Below are 19,986 nucleotides of genomic sequence, written 5' to 3'. Positions count from 1 at the left end.
GTGAGAAGTTTTTAAGGCTTTTGAACATTCAGGCCCGTTTGGTACAGATGGCGCCACCGTGTGGAGTTGTGCAGGATCGGCTCTGCCGTCGTTGGATCACCTGGATCATTCTGCAGTTACAGGCACCGGGAGGCAAAGGCGTAAACATTTACACCATTTAGCTTTTTTTTTTTTTTTTTTTTTTTTTAACAGCCAGTCATCACTGAATATGCAAATTATTCTATTTACTGTTGATTGGCTAAACAAACCTTTGGGGCGTGGCCACATCATTAAACTGGTGTAACTGTTGCAGTGGCGGCTCCAGAAATATTTTTCTACATGTGCTTGGGGGGGGGGGGGGGGCTAAGCATTTTACTGAGGGTGCTATGAACAGTGGCGGTCCTAGCAGTGGAGTAGTGCGGTAGGCGCTGCTGCAGCGATCGCAATGCATGGGGTGGGGGGGTCATGCCGCCCTAGATGAGAAGCATCCCTGAGCGGCTACCTATGTCACCCCTATCAGGAACTGCCACTGGCTATGAAGGATTATTTGTTCTTTCAGTTCTCAACACACACAGACACAAGCTATTTTCTTGGGGGGTGCTATGACTTTTCCAGGGGGAGCTATAGCACCCCCTAGCGCTCCCCGTGGCGCCGCCACTGAACTGTTGAAAGCTCCACCAGCTGCACCCCACCGTACAGGTAACACCACTGTCTTACCGTCAGTGATACCACTAGGAGGCGCTACAGCAGACAGTCACAACCCACCCACAGAAAACAAAGTATAACGCATTATTTTTAAAGCCCTCAGCTTTGTTTCATTAGACAAATTTTATTGTGGCTGTGACGTTGACTCTGTCCATTAGATCATTTATAGGCACTAAAAAAAAAAAAAAATTAACTGAAAGTATCTACGGAACATAAAGAAACAGATACAGCTTCATGTCAGCTGAAGCTGGAATAGAGCCAAGCTGCACTCGCTGTAATCTGTAATGAACATTATCGTGCTAGCACAACATTTGAATTCATGCTCCTCTCATGCTCAGTCGACTTATTTTGGAAGTTAGAAGAGCTCAAACTGTGACATTTAAAAAAATAATAATAATTGAGCCATTAGATTAGTTTGAAGTCAAGATAATACAAAATCATTTTAAACGTATTCAGAAGAATTTAATGTTGGTTGGAAGGACGACTGCATTAAAACCTCCTGGTAAAATACTGCCACCATGTTTTTTCTGTTCTCTAAAAAGTACTTTAAAATCAAACAGTCAGTCAGGCCTCAGCTCTGCTACCAAAAACACACCAGCACCGTGACTCAGAGCGGGAATGAGCTCAGAGCCAGAACGAAAATGGAAAGTGAAACCTAAAGAAAGCCTGAAGGGAAACCTGAAAGAGTCCACTACAGCTGACAGTTCATTAGCTATAAATATTCCCTGCAGAGTCACTGTCTGCAGATCCAGCCAGCTGGATGTCTGAGGAACATGTGAGCAGTGCTGAGACATTCAGCCTGTGACAAAGTTAATGTGACCACAGAAGAAGACTGTAGAAATCTCATTTTACACCAAGAAGTATTCACAGGTTCATTTTGTCATTGCTCCTGTGGAAGCGTGATAATTGCTCACATTGTGTCCTAAATATAAAACATATCATAAATATAGCTGATGGGCTGTAACAGAATCCTCTGTGATGCAGATGTTCCTGCTGAATATCTGCTGTCTTCACTCCTCTCTCCTGGTGTCTCCTCCTCACCTCCTCCTATTGGTGCGTTCCAGGTGAAGTCATAAATTTGCAGTGTGGTGGAGTACCTGGAGTGGGAGGCTGGCATCCTGTCCTTCTAGTTTGTGACACACCTGCACACTGAGCCTCTTTATCCAGCACATCTGCAGCAACCTGAAACCTGCTCGCACCACTCATGATGCTCATCACTGAGGCTCATTAATGTTCATCTTTATTCTGATTGTTCTTCTGGATTGAAACCAAACACACACAGCTTTGGTAAGAAATTATTTGCTCTCAGCTCTGAGCTCCTCCCAAACAGTTGAAATCCTAACTGTGCTCCTTTAGTCTCTGTACTTCACCTGTCTGCTATATTCTTATTCTAACCTTTGAACTCAGCAGGAGTTTCTGCTGAAAACATCAGAGGAACAGGCGCTGATGCTCGAATCCTCACGGGCCTTTTTAGAGAGAAACAATCTTCCCAAAGCCCAGGAAGAAGATCCCAAATGAAGCTCCTGCAGCAGATCCACATGCCAATCATCATCAGCATCTGCATTTAGCTTATATATTTAATTGGAAAGATTAAAATGTGTAATGTGCATTTTATCTTTGGCTGAATGACAATAAATACCTGATTATAACTACAGTGTGATGGGGTTTTATTTTTATTTGACCATCAACTCCTCTGTATAACAAAGTATTCTCGAGTCACATGTGAGCCGACTGTCCCACAGCTAAAGCTGGGACCAAACTGGGTCATGAACAGGACGATGATCCCGAGCACAGCAGTAAATCAGCAGAATGGCTGAAAAAGAAAAGAATGAAGGAGCTGCGACGGCCCAGAGTCCAGACCTCAGCCTGACTGAGATGCTGTGCTGGAACCTTCAGAGTGCTGAAGCAACGCTGTGAAGCAGTGAGAGATGTGAGAGACCGATAAAGTCACACAGGAAACTATCAGTGCAGCTTATTGTTGCTGAAAGAGCTTCTACAAGCTGCTGCATTAGGACTGGACTCAGTTTCTGACACTGCAGAGAATCCTGTGAAACCTGCTCATGTGCCTGTGTACCCAGGCGTGCTGTCATTTTTATGCTGTATGTCGCATTTATTGAAGAAAACACAAAAATCTGGAAACCCAGTATTCCTGCCTCAAGACCATCAACACTTTCCCTGCCAGAGTTGATCTGAACTCAGTCAGTGTGGCTGTGTACGCTCACGCCTACATGTGGAAACCTGTGACTGAGCCCACGTTCATATTTCTCTGCAGGAAATATTCCATGACTGAGCATGTTTGGAATATGAATCTTTGTTTTTTATTGTAAAATACTGCTATAGTTACTGTGTGTAATGTTATAGAAAGAGAGCAGATTTCTCCCATATTGGCTTCTCTTCATTGGCTCCTTGTTAAATCAAAAATAGAATTTCAAATTCTTCTCCTAACATACAATCAGAGGTGAAAGTAAGCTGGTACAGTACGGTACTGCGTACCACCGAAAGATTCTGCGCCGGTATGCAGTACCTGGAAGAGGGGGAGCAGCTGCCTGCTGTAAAGTCGTCATTCAGAACCAGTCATGGCTGCACTTTGGGCCAGAACAGATTTGCCAGCAATAAGCAGTCTAAAACATGACTTAATCAGTTAATAAATAGCTGCTTTTTTCTCATTTCAAATTGTTTCTGAACTGTTTGTGCTCTGCTGGAGCCTCAATTCTCTAGCTTCTCTCCCCTCGAGCTAGGCTTTCATCAACAGCCAGCCTTTAAAACGTTCACCCATACGTTCAGCTTGTTTACTGGCCACATATGTAGCATTGCAGGCTAGACCCTCCCATTTTGATTGACACCTCATTCAGACAATCTTGTAATTGGCCGTACCAAAATCACCTGAAAAAGCTACGTGATGCCCTCTGGTTATTATTGGATCAGGAAAACCCATTTCTTAACATGCGTGCACATCCATCCATCCATCCATCCATCCATCCACTGCAGGGGATGCAGTTAAAAAACACTGCATCCCCTTCCACTGTTATGCAGATGACTCGCAGATCTATCTGCCACTGAAAAAAAACTCAGTGAGTCCTTTGAAGGCCTTACTGGACTGTCTGGAGGAAGTTAAAACATGGATGGCTCAAAACTTTCTTAAATTAAATGAGCAGAAAACCGAGGTCATTGTGTTTGGTACCCCTGACCTCTATGACCTTGGCCCCTTAAAGATATATAATAAACCCTGTGCAAGGAACTTGGGGGTGATCCTTGACACAAATCTTAGTTTTGACAAGCACATTAATACCGTCATCAAATCCAGCTTCTTCCATCTTCGTCTGCTTGCAAAGGTGAAGCCATTTCTCTGTTCCACGGATTTTGAGAAAGCTATCCATGCTTTCATTTCATCTCGACTCGATTACTGTAACAGTCTCTATTCAGGTGTCAGTCTGTCGCTACTTCGTCGTCTGCAACTGATTCAAAATGCAGCAGCACGATTACTAACCGGCACTCTTAAACGAGCCCATATATCCCCCATACTTGCATCCTTACACTGGTTACCAGTCAGTTTTAGAATTGATTTTAAGGTTTTATTATTTGTTTTTAAGGCGTTGCATGGGTTAGCACCTACCTACCTCTCTGATCTTATAAGCCTGCACACTCCCATCAGATCACTGAGGTCTGCTGAGCAAATGCTCTTAACTGTACCGAGGTCAAGATTAAAACATAGAGGTGATCGGGCTTTTGCAGTCGTTGCTCCGAAATTATGGAACAAGCTGCCCCTTCAAATCAGGACCTCCCCTACAGTTGACATCTTTAAATCTCGTTTGAAAACCCATTTTTATTCTTTGGCTTTTAAATCAAAATGAGTACTGGATACATTACTGATGTTGTTTTCTTTTATTTTTGTTTTTGTTTTTATAATTTTATGCTTCCTGTTTTAACTATCTCTTTTACATTGTGTTTTAAGTTATTTTATTTATCTTAAATGTACAGCACTTTGGTCAACTGCTGTTGTTTTTAAACGTGCTTTATAAATAAACTTGACTTGACTTGACTTGACATCCATCCATCCATCCATCCATCTTCAGTGGTTAGCAGTGAATAGGGAAACATTGATCTTGTAACACACTAATTAAAAATTCTTAAGGCTCAATAAACATATTATTAGTCCTCCAATAAAGACAAGGATGAGTGGGGTGGCTGTAGCTCAGGAAGTAGAGCGGGTCACCTGCTGATCATGTGTCTGAATGTGAATTCACCAATCAGAAACAAGCTGCATCTTTTGCTTCAACAGTGTGGTACAACAGGTTACCACACAAAAACTGTAGGTCCCAGTGAAAAGCCTTTTACACTATGAGCACAAGGAGATGTTCCTAAAGCAGGATGTATGTTTTTTATGTCTATACCACAAAAACTGAGTGAGAAATGGGGGTTTAAAAAGTGCCTCAGTTTTGGCTTTTGCCCCAAAAAGAAGAGAAAAATTAACACTGGAGTGAATGTCAGATGTGGAGGGAAAGGTTAACTGTTAGCGAAAACAAAATTGAAAACATTTTCGTTAACTGAATTAAGTAAAAAAAATGGTAATTAAAAGGAAAAAAACAATAACTAACTGAAACTGTAATGTGGGTTTACAAAACTAACTAAAAAGAACTGAAATAAGAGATAAAATGACCATCGTTTTCGTGTTTGTCAGTTTATTTAAAAGCCTTGTGGATTGATATGAAATCACTTTTTCTCTGCTGTAGCAGTTTTAGCTGGGAGCGCCATCCGGCACCTCACTGTGTGTGTACACCTAAAGCATGCAGTGTTCCAGTGTGTCTGTGTGTGTGTGTGTGTGTGTCAATATAGGTGACAAACAATATAAAATGTGACCATTAATCCAGTGTGTGTGATTCATCTTTCCTTCAATTGCAACCAGCCGTCCTGTCCCTGCAGCTGAAAAACACCCCCACAGCGTGATGCTGCCACCACCATGTTTCACTGTTGGGATTGTATTGGGCAGGTGATGAGCAGTGCCTGGTTTTCTCCACACATACTGCTTAGAATTAACACCAAAAAGTTCAATCTTCATCTCATCAGACCAGAGAATCTTATTTCTCATAGTCTGGGAGTCCATCATGTGTTTTTCATATGTCTGCACTGAGGAGAGGCTTCTGTCGGGCCGCTCTGCCTTAAAGCCCCGACTGGTGGAGGGCTGCAGTGATAGTTGACTTTGTGGAACTTTCTCCCATCTCCCTACTGCATCTCTGGAGCTCAGCCACAGTGATCTTTGGGTTCTTCTTTACCTCTCTCACCAAGGCTCTTCTCCCACGATTGGTCAGTTTGGCTGGACAGCCAGGTCTAGGAAGAGTTCTGGTCGTCCCAAACTTCTTCCATTTAAGGATTATGGAGGCCACTGTGCTCTTAGGAACCTTGAGTGCTGCAGAAATTCTTTTGTAACCTTGGCCTGATCTGTGCCTAACCACAATTCTGTCTCTGAGCTCCTTGGGCAGTTCCTTCGACCTCATGATTCTCATTTTCTCTGACATGCACTGTGAGCTGTGAGGTCTTATATAGACAGGTGTGTGCCTTTCCTAATCAAGTCCAATCAGTTTAATTAAACAGAGCTGGACTCCAATGAAGGAGTAGAACCATCTCAAGGAGGATCAGAAGAAATGGAGTCAATATGAGTGTCAAGATGGGGTGCTGAGTGTACATTAATGAGAAATAAAATGAACTTTTTTGATTTTAGCAAATGGCTGCAATGAAACAAAGAGTGAAAAATTTAAAGGGGTCTGAATACTTTCTGTACCCACTGTAAATCCCATCTCACAGCAGAGCAGGTTGTCCATTTAAATATGAGTAGCAGAAAGCAGAAATAGAAAAGGAGCAGGATGAGTACAGTATGTGCAAAGGTTTAATTTTTCAGCATAAAATTAAATCTCAGAGACAGAACTGCCAGAGAGGATAACCTTGAAAGGGGTACATTTAAATCAGCTTTTTAATGCATTTTTATTGGTGCAGTTCCTTTTTTTGGTTTGTTTGTTTTTATGTTAAATCCCACATTGGTTTTCAAAGGCTGAAAAAATCCTCTGAACATGAGCCGCTCAGTAGCAAACAGGAATAATAGACAAATAGAATATTCATCACAAAGCCTTCAATGTTTTCCCCAAAAGGTGGCGGTGCAAAAATGGAGCTAACAGAGGGAATAATGTACCGAGGCTGCTTGTTGCACTGTTTCCAAGAGGCCATAAAGTCCGTCTATAATTCATCTTTAAAGTTAAAAAGTGGACCGAAGCAAAAGGAAAATAAAACCCAGCGAGTAAAGACATTCACAGGGATGGCTCAGGGTAGTCAGAGGAGGGCGATGCCTCGACGCTCCTCCTTACGGGTCAGTTCCACTTTGTTGCATCGGTTTCTTCTCTCCTTGGTTCTGTATCGAGTTTTCACCATCAGCTGATCATCCAGCTGCAGCTCCTCCTGCACCCGGGCCAAGCTGCGGATCGCGGTCGCCACGTCCTCGTCTTCATACAGCTGCAGGTTGGTGTGGTCATTCAGAGGCTGCCGCTGAGCCTTCGCTATCCGCTCGCCCGCTGAGAACTTTGACACCTTGCGACTTTGAAGCTGGTGGACGATGAAGAGCATGTCACGGTATCGCTTCACAGTGGCCTGATCTGTCTTCAGAAAGCGCTTCAGTCTCCTTCCTGTCCTCATCATGTGGACCAGCTGGTGGACCAACATCCCCTGATATAACCTGAAAATCATAAAGATGGAGAATGTTATCTCTGTGGGATTATTTTTCTATAAAAGGCCTTTAATAAGCCAAGCCAATTTTATTTGTGAAGAACTTTACAAACAGCAAGCGCTGACCAAAGTGCTGAACAACGAAAACAGGACACAACAGTACACAAAAAGTGTATATAAAAAAGCAACAAACAAGATAAAAGCAACAATAAAATACATAGTTTATCATAAGTCAAATAATAAAATAGTATAAAATAACCAGATAAAAATAAATACACAATGACTAAAATCAACATCTCAAACCTGGTCAAAAGCCAGGTGAAATAAGTGGGTCTTAAGTAGAGATTTAAAAGTGGTCAGTGAAGAGGCCTGTCTAATATGCAATGGCAGCGAGCTCCACAGTTTAGGGGCTGCCACAGGAAAGCCTCCACTTAGTCCTCCACACATCCAAAAGCAGTTTGTCAGCTGATCTGAGCATGCAGGAGGGGGAGCGTAGGTGCAGTAACTCAGAGAGGTACGACGGAGCAAGGACATTTAAAGACTTAAAAACAAATAAAAAATTTTTAAATGAACTCTAAAATAAACAGGCACCCAGTGCAATGAAGATAAAACAGGGTTAATGTGCTCCCTCTTACGTATTCCAGTCAAAAGCCATGCAGCGGCATTCTAGACCAGCTGAAGATGAGCGAAGGAGGACCGGTTAACGCCAAAATACAAAGAGTTACAGTAATCCAGCCGGGTCGTAACAAAGGCATGGATCACTGCTTCAAAACGATCTTTCGACAAGATAGTTTTGATCTTGATGAGCTGTCTCAGGTGAAAGAAACTGGATTTCACCCACACGACAAAGGAGCACAGGACGTTTTAAAATCATTTAAAGAAATACTAAAAGTTCTCTGGGTCAAGTAGGATCTTAACCACTCTACTGCCGTGCCCTTAACAAACTTCAGCGCTCTCATTCCAGACAGACACACTGGTTTGAAGCAGTCGTGTCAAACTCAGTTTAGTTCAACAAACAATTTGATCCCAGTTCAGCCCAACCAGGAAAACCAATTCAATTCAATTCAATTCTTATAGCACCAAATAAGAACAAACAGTCACCTCGAGGTGCTTTATACTGTAAAGTAAAGACCCTAAAATAATACAGAGAAAACCAACAATCAAAATGACCCCCTATGAGCAGCACTTGGTGACAGTGGGAAGGAAAAACTCCCTTTTAACAGGAAGAAACCTCCAGCAGAACCAGGATCAGTTGGGTTTGGTAGAGAGCCAGAGATTAATAATGATAATAACTAATGATTAAATGTAGAGTGGTGTATAAACACAGAGAGTAGACTCCATCTACCTACAAGAAGAAGCTGTTCTTGGATGTAGACTTTAATGTTAGAGAACTGCAGGCTTCTTCTGTTCTTCTGGTCGATGTAAACAGTAGAGAGAAAATAGTTCCTCCATTAAACCTCACTGCTAAGATTTTCAAACATATTCTTGTCAGGTGATGACCTTCAGCCACACTGGGACTGTCTGTGGCCGAGTGTGACGTGATGAAGCAGGTGCGAGGCTGAGGGCGTTCACCTTTCTGGGTTTGGGAGGAGTTCGTGTGTCACTGAGGCTTGTTCACAGATAATGAGGAGGATGCTTTTCGGGCCTGTCACAGTGAGGACAGAGCTGGGTGTGAAAGCAAAGCTGGTTGATCTGCATTCCTGCCCTCAGTTATGGACACGAGCTGAAACAATAACTGTGAAATCGTTCGGTCCAAATATTTCTTTAAAGCCTCTGCAGGATCCTTTGCTCTGAACTCATTTAGGATTATTTCCTTTCCTCCAGTGAGAGTCTCAGTTTTGGTGAACTTGTGTGTTTTCTTTGTTCTTTTGACTGATAACTTTTGATAACTGTTTCTTTTATTTATACAGGTAGGCAGGTAGATTTGGTGTGCAGCAGGTGACTGCTCCATGTTGGATGGAAAAGCTATAACTTATTCCTCTGAGTGACGGCTGCTGTCTTTCTGCATTTAAAACTGCTGTAACTGGGTGTGTAGCAGGGATGCTGGGTTCAGCTGTGGCTCATCAATCTGCCTGTAAGAGCATTTAATAATTTCACTATCAGACAAATATCCAAACCATGACACCAAGGAAAAGGACAAACCAGAGTCAAAAAGGCTCAATGAAATCAGATCATCGAGGATGAAACAAGAATTTCCTCAAACATGACAGAAGCTGCTGTAAAGTTCATTTTTGAGACAAATATTTATAAGAATGGACGGGTTCCACCTGCTGACCATTAGTGGACGTGACATTGAGGAGAACGTTTTCTGAAATCAGTGATCATCTGTTTTGTCTTAGTAAGTTTAGTTAAAGATAGGAGACAAACTCACTGAGGACCAGGAGTGGCTGCTCTCATTGGCCTGAAACTGACTGCCAACAACAGAGTCATCCTCACACCTTTGAATGATTCTCGTAGCTCAGAGGACGTGATTTGTGTACAGGATTAACGATAAAGGCGAGCAGCTGCATCCATTCATGATCAGGAGGGAGAGGAAATCAGGCTTTTACAGTGACTGTGATTACAGGACAGGACGATACAAACACACAGCTCTGCACATTTCTGCATATGCACACATTCAGTTGTTGAGATTTATGCCTGTGATCACCTGTGCAGTGATTGAAGCTTCCAGAGCTATAACTGTCATATAAAGGAAGTCATATTACAATTTATACAGTACCTGATACTAAAAACAAGCCAAAAATGTGCATGTTTGGATCCCTGCAGACAGATCTGTTTCTGTAAAAGCCCCAACACAGTTTAATGACTCTAACTGATCTAATTAACTCTTAAAGACCTGCGTGACACAGAGCGGGCCTTTTGCTCTCACCCTGCAGTGTCTGGTTCAGGCAGAGGGAAGTCCAGCAGCTGGTTCAGGTGCATGCTGTCCTTCATGCACACCTGCCACTGACTGAAGGCGTGAGCCACGTCCGTGTCGGCCTTCTGATGACAGCAACGACTTTCAGCCTCCACAGCTGCAAAAACACGCATGCAGAAGGAAGTCAATTTACTTAAAAGCTTTTATAAAACAACACAAATTCTGCAACACCAAAAACACAATGCAAGAAAAAACAATCAAACATCAGAACTCAAACTGGTTTGAAAGCTACAGAATCAAAGTTAGCTGCTTCTAGCTTCTTAAATCTACATTTGAACCTTTCTGTGCTGCATTGTGTAACGCAAAATAGACAAATGTGGTTTATATTGTTGGGTGGACTGAACTGGAGATTATATCAAAAAATTTAAATATCCATCACAATGTCTAAGACACCATGATATGTCTACAACTCTAATATTGAAAACCTTAAGCCTTAATCCAATAAGCAGGTGAGTTACAGAAGCACCCACTCCCATACTGCTGTTATAAAGAGGGACATTAGCTACAGAGACCAAAACTTTCTGCTGGAAACTTTTAACATGGGATTCTTTGGGTACTGGTTCACTGCTGGTGCCTCTGCTGGAAGCCAGAGGAACTGCAGCTCTTTAAAACCTCCTCTGGTTGTGTTTATTACCTGCACTGAGCCGCAGTGTGTCTTTGAGGCACATTCCCAGCAGCAATGACTTCAGCAGCTTCAGGTCTGGAGGAGGCCGAGCTCTGATGCACCAGTAACAGGTAACAGCCACTGGGAGGCGCAGCTGAGGGGACAGCACATTTAGGAGTTCCTCTTGCACCCCGAGAGCCTCAAGTAAGACCTTCAGACGTACAGAGAGCTCCACCTGGAACAGCAGGAGTGGAAGTGGAACAACAAAGTTTAACTTTATTAACTCCACTGAGGTGAATGAAATCTAATGATTAAAAATACAAACAGAAGTTAATTTTTTACCAAAGTTTTTGTGGTTTACAAAACATGAGAAAGTGGAGGGAAGCATTTGTAATAATTATAACAATGAGTTCCTTTGGATAAAAGAATCATCACCTCATGCAGTGAGTTGAGTTCGAGCTGTTGGGTGCGTTGGCTGAAGATTGGCTTGATAGGGCTGAATTTCAGCTGGAGGCCCTCTCTGTCTCTCTCCTGCACCTTCACTGACTTCTCCTTCCCCAGTAGCAGCCCATACATCACCTGGCGGAGTGGCCTGGAGGTCAGATTAACACTGGGTAGGTCTTTGTGACTCACGGGGGTGCTGAGGCTCATCCTGTGCAGCAACAGTACGTCCAGGTTGTCTGCAGTCATCCGGGCCTGCATCAGAGCCCGCTGGATCCAGTCTGGGATGAGACCCACCTGCTGCTGAAGACCAGGACACAAAGGTTTTATCAAGTTTCCAAATGCAGGATTTACCTTGAGAAACCTTTTACACTTAGAAACCCTCTGAGGTCAAAGTATCACTACTACTCTAAAAAATAGTTATTTTATGGGATAAATAAGGACATTTTGATAATGTTTTAGTCCAGTGATTGCAAAGACTTGGGAGAACCCTTCAGTCCATCTATTTTGTGCACCATATCCAGATGCAGTTCACAGGCACAGCAGTCTAAGTAAACGTCTCCACAGAGATGTTCTCCAGGTCTTCCGGACATTCCTAAGCCAGCTGAAAGATCTAATCCCTCCAGCATGTCCCGGGTCTGCTGCCAGTTATATGCCTCACCAAGGAACCTCATCTAGGACACGTCCTGATCAGATGTGCAAACCACCTGAACTGCCTCCTTTAGATTAGTAGGACAAAACTGAGGCCTGTTATATCCACTCTCATTTATGCTTGAGGCCTTATGCCACGTTTCAATACGGAACTACTCGGCGTGAGTCGACTCGACTCAGCACAACTCACCACGGTCGTGGTGTGTTTCCATTGCAATTGAGGACCACCTCAGTGTGGGTGGAGTCGATATAGCAGTGCGGGCAGCAGTGTCTTGACATAATTTGTATGCGACTCAAAACACAACACTATGGATGAGATAGAGGCAAGCTAACAGCTAATGCCAGTTTAATACCATGATCATGCATAAGTCCCCCACACAATATTTTAATGGATGATCATTATTAAGTATAACCCTAAACCCCGAACGTGTCACAATCGACTCAGTGTACAACAAAAGTGCCGCCATTAGGGGACTTCTGGCAACAATTACTGTAATAAAACCACAGTAATACTCTATGTTGGTTGTGAAGTGCAGTTTCTCAGCTTTCAGAAACCCTTTGAATTTTTCCGATAGGACAAACGGTCGCGTTATTACGGAAATTCAAAGTTCCTTTGATCAGCCACCTCAGGCTCTGTGCTAACCAGCTGTTCACGGCTAGTAGGGGCAGGTAACGGTGCTTCAGCAGCGATCAGCCAGCAGTATAGGGTTATAATATGTATGTTGTGTGTGTGTTTCAGATGGATCTCAAAACTACTGCTGCAAACTGTCGGTCTGGTCATTCAACGGGTGCTTTGTGTGCCTCCATTTTTTTTTGCTGTAAGATTTTAAAAATGGCGTGTTTGATTTTGGTGAAGGAGTCACTCTCATGACTCCGCTAGAGACGACACTCCCTGGCCAATCAGTGGTATGCTGTTCTTCCGTGTCACATTTTTGGATCTCCTCGGATCACTTGGAACCCCAGGTGACTGAGTACGAAAAAAGTACCTGCAACCTTGTACCAGATACTACGGGAAATACCTTCAAACAGCGGCGAGTCGAGTCGAGCCACGCTGAGTAGTTCCATATGGAAACACATTTTTTGGCACATTTTTAGTTCACATGACATTGTATCAACTTTGTTATATTTTTAGGTTATTTTATGAGTGTGGGCCCCCCTGAGATCTGGTTCTGGAGACCCACCTGTGTTTGTGTAATATGAATTAGTGTGCGTATAAACTTTAGCTTAGTAGGAACTGTCAAAAAAGTGTTTTTACAGCAGAGGTTTTAATTGGAAGAACATCCATCACTTATGACGTCTGCTAAGAGCTGTCATAAACCATTGGGTCCTCTGGTGACATGTGTTTCTTTAGTACACGTGAGAAGGAAGTTAGCAGAGCGTGACTGGTCTCCGATCGGGTTTCAGGGGACGACACTTCATGCAAATTTAGAGGCGTCGAAGGGAGTTAGGAACCTCAGTTATATAATGATGTGCCCACTCTGTCTCTCTTCTCTTCTCTTCCTGCTTCTGCATCTTTCTCTGTCTCTTTGTTTCTCTCTTTCCTTTTTCTTTTCTTCTTTCTCCCTCTTTGTGTGTATTCTACTCTTGATTCTGTTGATGTCAGTGTTCTGGTCTTTGTCTGTGTTTTGTGTAACCAATATGTCTAATAAACAGCCTGCATTGGATCCTGCTCATCCCACTGATTTTTTGGAAGTTTTGGTTTTAATTGAATTTTATACAGGATTGAATCCACTTTATTTTGGCCAAAAAGAAAAATGTGGACCCCTAAAATCATGACCCAACACGTCCTTCAGAGGAAGATCATTTCTTCTGCTCGCATCTGAAATCTTTTTATTTTATTTTTTATTTTTTTGCATTTTTGGCCACAGCAGCTTTTATTGGCAGTGGAGAGAGACAGGAAATGGGGGAAAGATAGAGGGGATTACACGCGGGCAAACTGGCAATGGGCCGGGACCCAAACCCGCGCCGCTCGCACCACAACGCGGCATATGTATGTGGTCGCCGGCTTCACCACTAAGCCGCTCGGGCGCCCTGCTCACATCTGAAATTTATCCTACAATATTTACACACAATTCGTAGCTCTAACATAGATCAACAGGTTTGGTTGTACGGCATCAAGGTCAGTGCAGACAAACATCATATTCTGTTGGAACGGGCTTTGGGGAACAGCATTGTGTAATCATTCTGTGTTTCAGGAAGAAAGATTATTCAGGAAATGCTCGGTGAATAATAACATGACTGAAAAGTTGTAAGCGAACACCTGGGCCAAAAGTACTCATGTTGTGGTTTCAAAGCATGACTTCAGAAACCAACAGGTGACGTCACAGTAACTTTGCCCATCATTCATACTGTCTATGGGAAAAACAGAACTGGCTTTTTGGACTCCAGGTATTGAGACATTGGGTCTCTGCAGTGGACCTCAATGAAGAAACATATGCTGCAAACATGATTCATTACCTGACTCTCTTCTGGGAACTGAGGAACAACCCCATGCATGAAGAACTTCGTCAGGGAGCTGGGAGGCAGTTGGTATTCCTCAATCCCCACTGATAAACTCTGCAGCATTTTCTCCTTTTTCTGGTTCTTTGCTCCCATCAGTTCCATTGCTGCCTCCAAGGCTTCCTGAGGCACCTCAAAGTCCTTCAGCCAGCAGAGCAACTCCTCCAGGCGGCTCAGCGGCTTATTTGCTTTTGGGGCAAACTGAATCTTCTGCAGCTTCACATAGTCATTCCCTGCCAAGGCAGCGAAGGTGGGCAGGAGCTGGTGCTGGATTTCAAAATAGATGCAGAAGCTGGAGGTGTAGTACCTCTTACAGGGGATGTAGCTCTTTGAGCCATTCTGATTCACATCCGCCCACTGGAAGTAAGAGATGGGCACCATCCCTGCTGGGAGGTTGAAGATGTAGAAGTCGCTGTCATTGGAAAGCACTGGGCATTGCCATTCATAAGCCAGGGCGGCTATCTCCCGGTCAGCCTCACCAAAGCACTGGACAACTGGGACCTTCAGCCGGAACAACGTCTGTCTGAACACCCACTTGGTCAGCACTGGCAGGATGTTCTCCTTCCCACCATCCACTGCTGCTCGATGGGCTCTCCTAATCCGGTCCTCGGCCCTCTGCGTCACAGTTTTAAGCTTCTTGTCAGTGGGGTCTGAACCTCCATCCAGCACCACGTATGGTTCAACCTCGCAGGTTTTGAGGGCTGTGAAGAACCTCTCAATCAGGTTTTCAAAGGCAGCATACTCCCCACCATGATTCTGGTCCAGACCTGAACCAGAAACACAACAAACAGACTCACCGTTAAGAATCAGTGCTGAGTAATGGCTTTGTATGTGGGGACCAATCTGGCTGACTGGGACCAGAATGGTCATACAAAAACTCCATCTTTGAGCATCAGAAAGCTCACAAAGATGCCAGGAAGGTCAAACAATGTTGAGAGGTTGCTGGTATTACATGTCTGGGACAGTCTGAGTAATACGTGATATTTCCCACATGGTGAAAAGCTCCATTTTTAGGATGTCTGATAATGGATTCAAACAAATAGTTCATACTTTTTACTTGATCATAACTTTGGTGATTCACTGTGTTTACCTCAGAATGTTAAAGGCTTCAGTACTTTAGTTTATGACCATTAACTATATATATGGTTGTTACAGCTTCTGGTACTGAAAAGTGAAGTCAGGGCTGAAGTGTCTTAAACCTGCAGAGGGCGCCTTCTCCTGCTGTAAAAAGAAGTGTGATTGAATAGACATCAAAGAGAAAGCGATCCTCCTGCTCAGCTGATCTTGGAGCTCTGTAATCTCTTTCCTGATGGCTTCATGCTTTCAGGTCTGACTGAATGAAATATGATGATCTTGAGGTAAAGTCGGAACTGCAGAAGCTCCAGGTGTGAGTTTAGTGGGTGACCAGTGAATACCGGGTCAGTGTTGGAAATATCTCTCACCAAACTGTGCAGTCTGTCAGGAGTCTGCCCACTGCTGAGCTAAAGCAGAGGCTCAAACCACTCAATAACTTCAATGGAAACATTTTCCTTACTTTAAATGTCTAGAAGAACATTCTGAAAACCTTCACCTCAGCCCGAGCCGAGATTATAAAAAAGATGAAACCCATTTATAAAACAGATGAACACTCTGATCTGGGTTTATCTTTGAGGAAATCAGCACAGTTTCAAAAATATCTCTCAGCGTCTCCAGATTCAGGGAGCCCACAGACAGCACAGAGGACACGAACAGTTTCTGGATCTAAACAGAAAAAAGATTTTCACACCTATTTGTTATTTTCTCTGCACTCTTGTGTGCTTTACTGAAACGTTGGAGTCATTCAAGCCTTTGCTGTAATTTTAAGGCCCCTGATGCACTGATGCAGAGTGTCAGCACACACGCAGTGCTGGAGCGTGTCCCGCTCACCCCGACTGAAATAAACGTGAACGCACTTTTACTGGTTTTACTGCAGACCATCATCAGTTTCATTTTCCTGTCAACTTCCTCTTTGATGCTTGTTTGTTTTTCACACCAATCAGGACCTGCCATTTTAATTCTGTGACTTCAGATCACGCAGGTCTTAAAAACATGCGCATTCATCAGATGAGATGACAACGCTGCACATTTACACCTTTAAACTCCCATCAACCCAATTCAGCCCTGATTACTGCTTATAATCTGATAACAGTGAACTCTGTGATCACTCACACTCACACACACACACACACACACACACACACACACACACACACACACACACACACACACACACACACACACACCAGAATAAACAGTCAAACACCTGAAAGCTCACCGGAGGTTTTAAAACGGGACATACTTCAGGAATACTTTAAGTAATTTTTGCTGCTCATATTTCTGTTTGCTTACTGGTCGCCAGTTTGTAGTAGTAGTAATAAAGTAATTGTAGTTGTAGTAATAAATTAGTTGTAGTAATAAATGAAATCAGAAAAAAGTGTGTATAAACCTGCAGCGCAGAATCCTGATTAGTTTAATTTATTTCAAAATCAAACTTTTGGAGTAAAAACTTTCTTTCGGGTCACGTCGGTGCTGACCTTGTAGAGCACTTCTTACCTGACTCAAAGTACAGCAGGTATATCAGGTTGGCTCCATCGATCACCAGCCGTCTCCTCCTGAACTCGACGTCCCGGTAAATCCTCCGGTGGTTGTCTAAGAGCGTGGCCAGACCTTGAACCCCCATCCTGGGTGTGATTGTGCTGCGGACTGCGCATCTCCGGAGCTCTTATAGCGCCTCAGTTTCTGTTTACTTAAGTTTCGCTTTCCTCACATCAGCTGATTACAGCAGGACAGCTGCTTCATTCCGTCACGGCAGCGCGTGCACGCATTATTACTTATTATCGCAAGCCGGTCCTGTTTGCTCGTGAGCGCCGCGCGCAGAACAAGCTGTCCCCCTCTGTCTCCGTCCCACCGTTGGGACCAGGTGTGACTGCACCGCTCCTCTTATTGGATGCAGTCATGCAGCATGTTCAGCCTGTTGATGGAGAGGTGGAAGTTTTTAAGGCTTTTGAACATTCAGGCCCGTTTGGTACAAATGGCGCCACCGTGTGGAGTTGTGCAGGATCGGCTCTGCTGTCGTTGGATCACCTGGATCATTCTGCAGTTACAGGCACCGGGAGGCAAAGGCGTAAACATTTACACCATTTAGCTTTTTTTTTTTTTTTTTTTTTTTTTAACAGCCAGTCATCACTGAATATGTAAATTATTCTATTTACTGTTGATTGGCTAAATAAACCTTTGGGGCGTGGCCACATTATTAAACTGGTATAACTGTTGCAGTGGCGGCTCCAGAAATATTTTTCTGCAGGTGCTAAGGGGGGCTAAGCATTTTACTGAGGGTGCTATGAACAGTGGCGGTCCTAGCAGTGGTCACAACCAACCCACAGAAAACAAAGAGTAATGCGTTATTTTTAAAGCCCTCAGCTTTGTTTCATTGAACAAATTTTATTGTGGCAGTGACGTTGACTCTGTCCATTAGATCATTTATAGGCACTAAAAAAAAAATCAATCGTGCTAGCACAACATTTGAATTCTTGCTCCTCTCATGCTCAGTCGACTTGTTTTGGAAGTTAGAAGAGCTCAAACTGTGACATTTAAAAAAATAATAATAATTGAGCCATTAGATTAGTTTGAAGTCAAGATAATACAAAATCATTTCAAACGTATTCAGAAGAATTTAATGTTGGTTGGAAGGACGACTGCATTAAAACCTCCTGGTAAAATACTACCACCATGTTTTTTCTGTTCTCTAAAAAGTACTTTAAAATCAAACAGTCAGTCAGGCCTCAGCTCTGCTACCAAAAACACACCAACACTGTGACATCAGAGCGGGAATGAGCTCAGAGCCAGAACGAAAATGGAAAGTGAAACCTAAAGAAAGCCTGAAGGGAAACCTGAAAGAGTCCACTACAGCTGACAGTTCATTAGCTATAAATATTCCCTGCAGGGTCACTGTCTGCAGATCCAGCCAGCTGGATGTCTGAGGAACATGTGAGCAGTGCTGAGACATTCAGCCTGTGACAAAGTCAACGTGACCACAGAAGAAGACTGAAGAAATCTCATTTTACACCAAGAAGTATTCACAGGTTCATTTTGTCATTGCTCCTGTGGAAGCGTGATAATTGCTCACATTGTGTCCTAAATATAAAACATATCATAAATATAGCTGATGGGCTGTAACAGAATCCTCTGTGATGCAGATGTTCCTGCTGAATATCTGCTGTCTTCACTCCTCTCTCCTGGTGTCTCCTCCTCACCTCCTCCTATTGGTGCGTTCCAGGTGAAGTCATGAATTTGCAGTGTGGTGGAGTACCTGGAGTGGGAGGCTGGCATCCTGTCCTTCTAGTTTGTGACACACCTGCACACTGAGCCTCTTTATCCAGCACATCTGCAGCAACCTGAAACCTGCTCGCACCACTCATGATGCTCATCACTGAGGCTCATTAATGTTCATCTTTATTCTGATTGTTCTTCTGGATTGAAACCAAACACACACAGCTTTGGTAAGAAATGATTTGCTCTCAGCTCTGAGCTCCTCCCAAACTGTTGAAATCCTAACTGTGCTCCTTTAGTCTCTGTACTTCACCTGTCTGCTATATTCTTATTCTAACCTTTGAACTCAGCAGGAGTTTCTGCTGAAAACATCAAAGGAACAGGCGCTGATGCTCGAATCCTCACGGGCCTTTTTAGAGAGAAACAATCTTCCCAAAGCCCAGGATGAAGATCCCAAATGAAGCTCCTGCAGCAGATCCACATGCCAATCATCATCAGCATCTGCATTTAGCTTATATATTTAATTGGAAAGATTAAAATGTGTAATGGTGCATTTTATCTTTGGCTGAATGACAATAAATACCTGATTATAACTACAGTGTGATGGGGTTTTATTTTTATTTGACCATCAACTCCTCTGTGTAACAAAGTATTCTCGAGTCACATGTGAGCCGACTGTCCCACAGCTAAAGCTGGGACCAAACTGGGTCATGAACAGGACGATGATCCCGAGCACAGCAGTAAATCAGCAGAACGGCTGAAAAAGAAAAGAATGAAGGAGCTGCGACGGCCCAGAGTCCAGACCTCAGCCTGACTGAGATGCTGTGCTGGAACCTTCAGAGTGCTGAAGCAACGCTGTGAAGCAGTGAGAGATGTGAGAGACCGATAAAGTCACACAGGAAACTATCACTGCAGCTTATTGTTGCTGAAAGAGCTTCTACAAGCTGCTGCATCAGGGCTGGACTCAGTTTCTGACACACTGCAGAGAATCCTGTGAAACCTGCTCATGTGCCTGTGTACCCAGGCGTGCTGTCATTTTTATGCTGTATGTCGCATTTATTGAAGAAAACACAAAAATCTGGAAACCCAGTATTCCTGCCTCAAGACCGTTTACCTCTTTTCACTCTGTTTATACTTCACTCTGCATTTAATCATTAGTAATTATTAATCTCTGGCTTTCTTCCACAGTGTGTCT

General features: G+C 43.4%; 1 protein-coding gene across 2 annotated transcripts; it reads right to left on the bottom strand.

Moving 5' to 3' along the window:
- Positions 1-6,548: 6,548 nt before the first annotated feature.
- LOC115794182 (protein asteroid homolog 1-like) lies at positions 6,549-17,246 on the bottom strand. Of its 2 annotated transcripts, none has more exons than XM_030749530.1 (6): positions 17,076-17,246; positions 14,463-15,271; positions 11,349-11,657; positions 10,944-11,148; positions 10,262-10,406; positions 6,549-7,402 (listed from the first exon to the last, which is right to left on the bottom strand). In XM_030749530.1, exons 1-6 carry the CDS (start codon positions 17,200-17,202, stop codon positions 7,003-7,005), a joined length of 1,995 nt encoding a protein of 664 aa, XP_030605390.1. In that variant the 5' UTR covers positions 17,203-17,246; the 3' UTR covers positions 6,549-7,002. The 2 variants fall into 2 exon arrangements, with proteins under 2 accessions (XP_030605390.1, XP_030605392.1); XM_030749532.1 differs by having other exon boundaries at positions 11,349-11,654.
- Positions 17,247-19,986: the final 2,740 nt, after the last annotated feature.

Source organism: Archocentrus centrarchus, chromosome 16 (genome assembly GCF_007364275.1).
Source record: "Archocentrus centrarchus isolate MPI-CPG fArcCen1 chromosome 16, fArcCen1, whole genome shotgun sequence".
NCBI lineage: Eukaryota > Metazoa > Chordata > Actinopteri > Cichliformes > Cichlidae > Archocentrus > Archocentrus centrarchus.
The sequence above is the reverse complement of the archived record's forward strand: the minus strand, read 5'-3'. Positions and strand labels throughout refer to the sequence as shown.

Bases quoted from the DNA above. Each gene is read 5' to 3' on its own strand.
- LOC115794182 (XM_030749530.1), bottom strand. From the start codon at position 17,202: ATGGGGGTTCAAGGTCTGGCCACGCTCTTAGACAACCACCGGAGGATT. The intron at 11,149-11,348 runs GTGATGATTCTT...CTGCTGTTCCAG, and splicing joins AACTCAACTCACTGCATGAG to GTGGAGCTCTCTGTACGTCT. The intron at 7,403-10,261 runs GTGAGAGCAAAA...TATGATTTTCAG, and splicing joins CCTGAACCAGACACTGCAGG to GTTATATCAGGGGATGTTGG.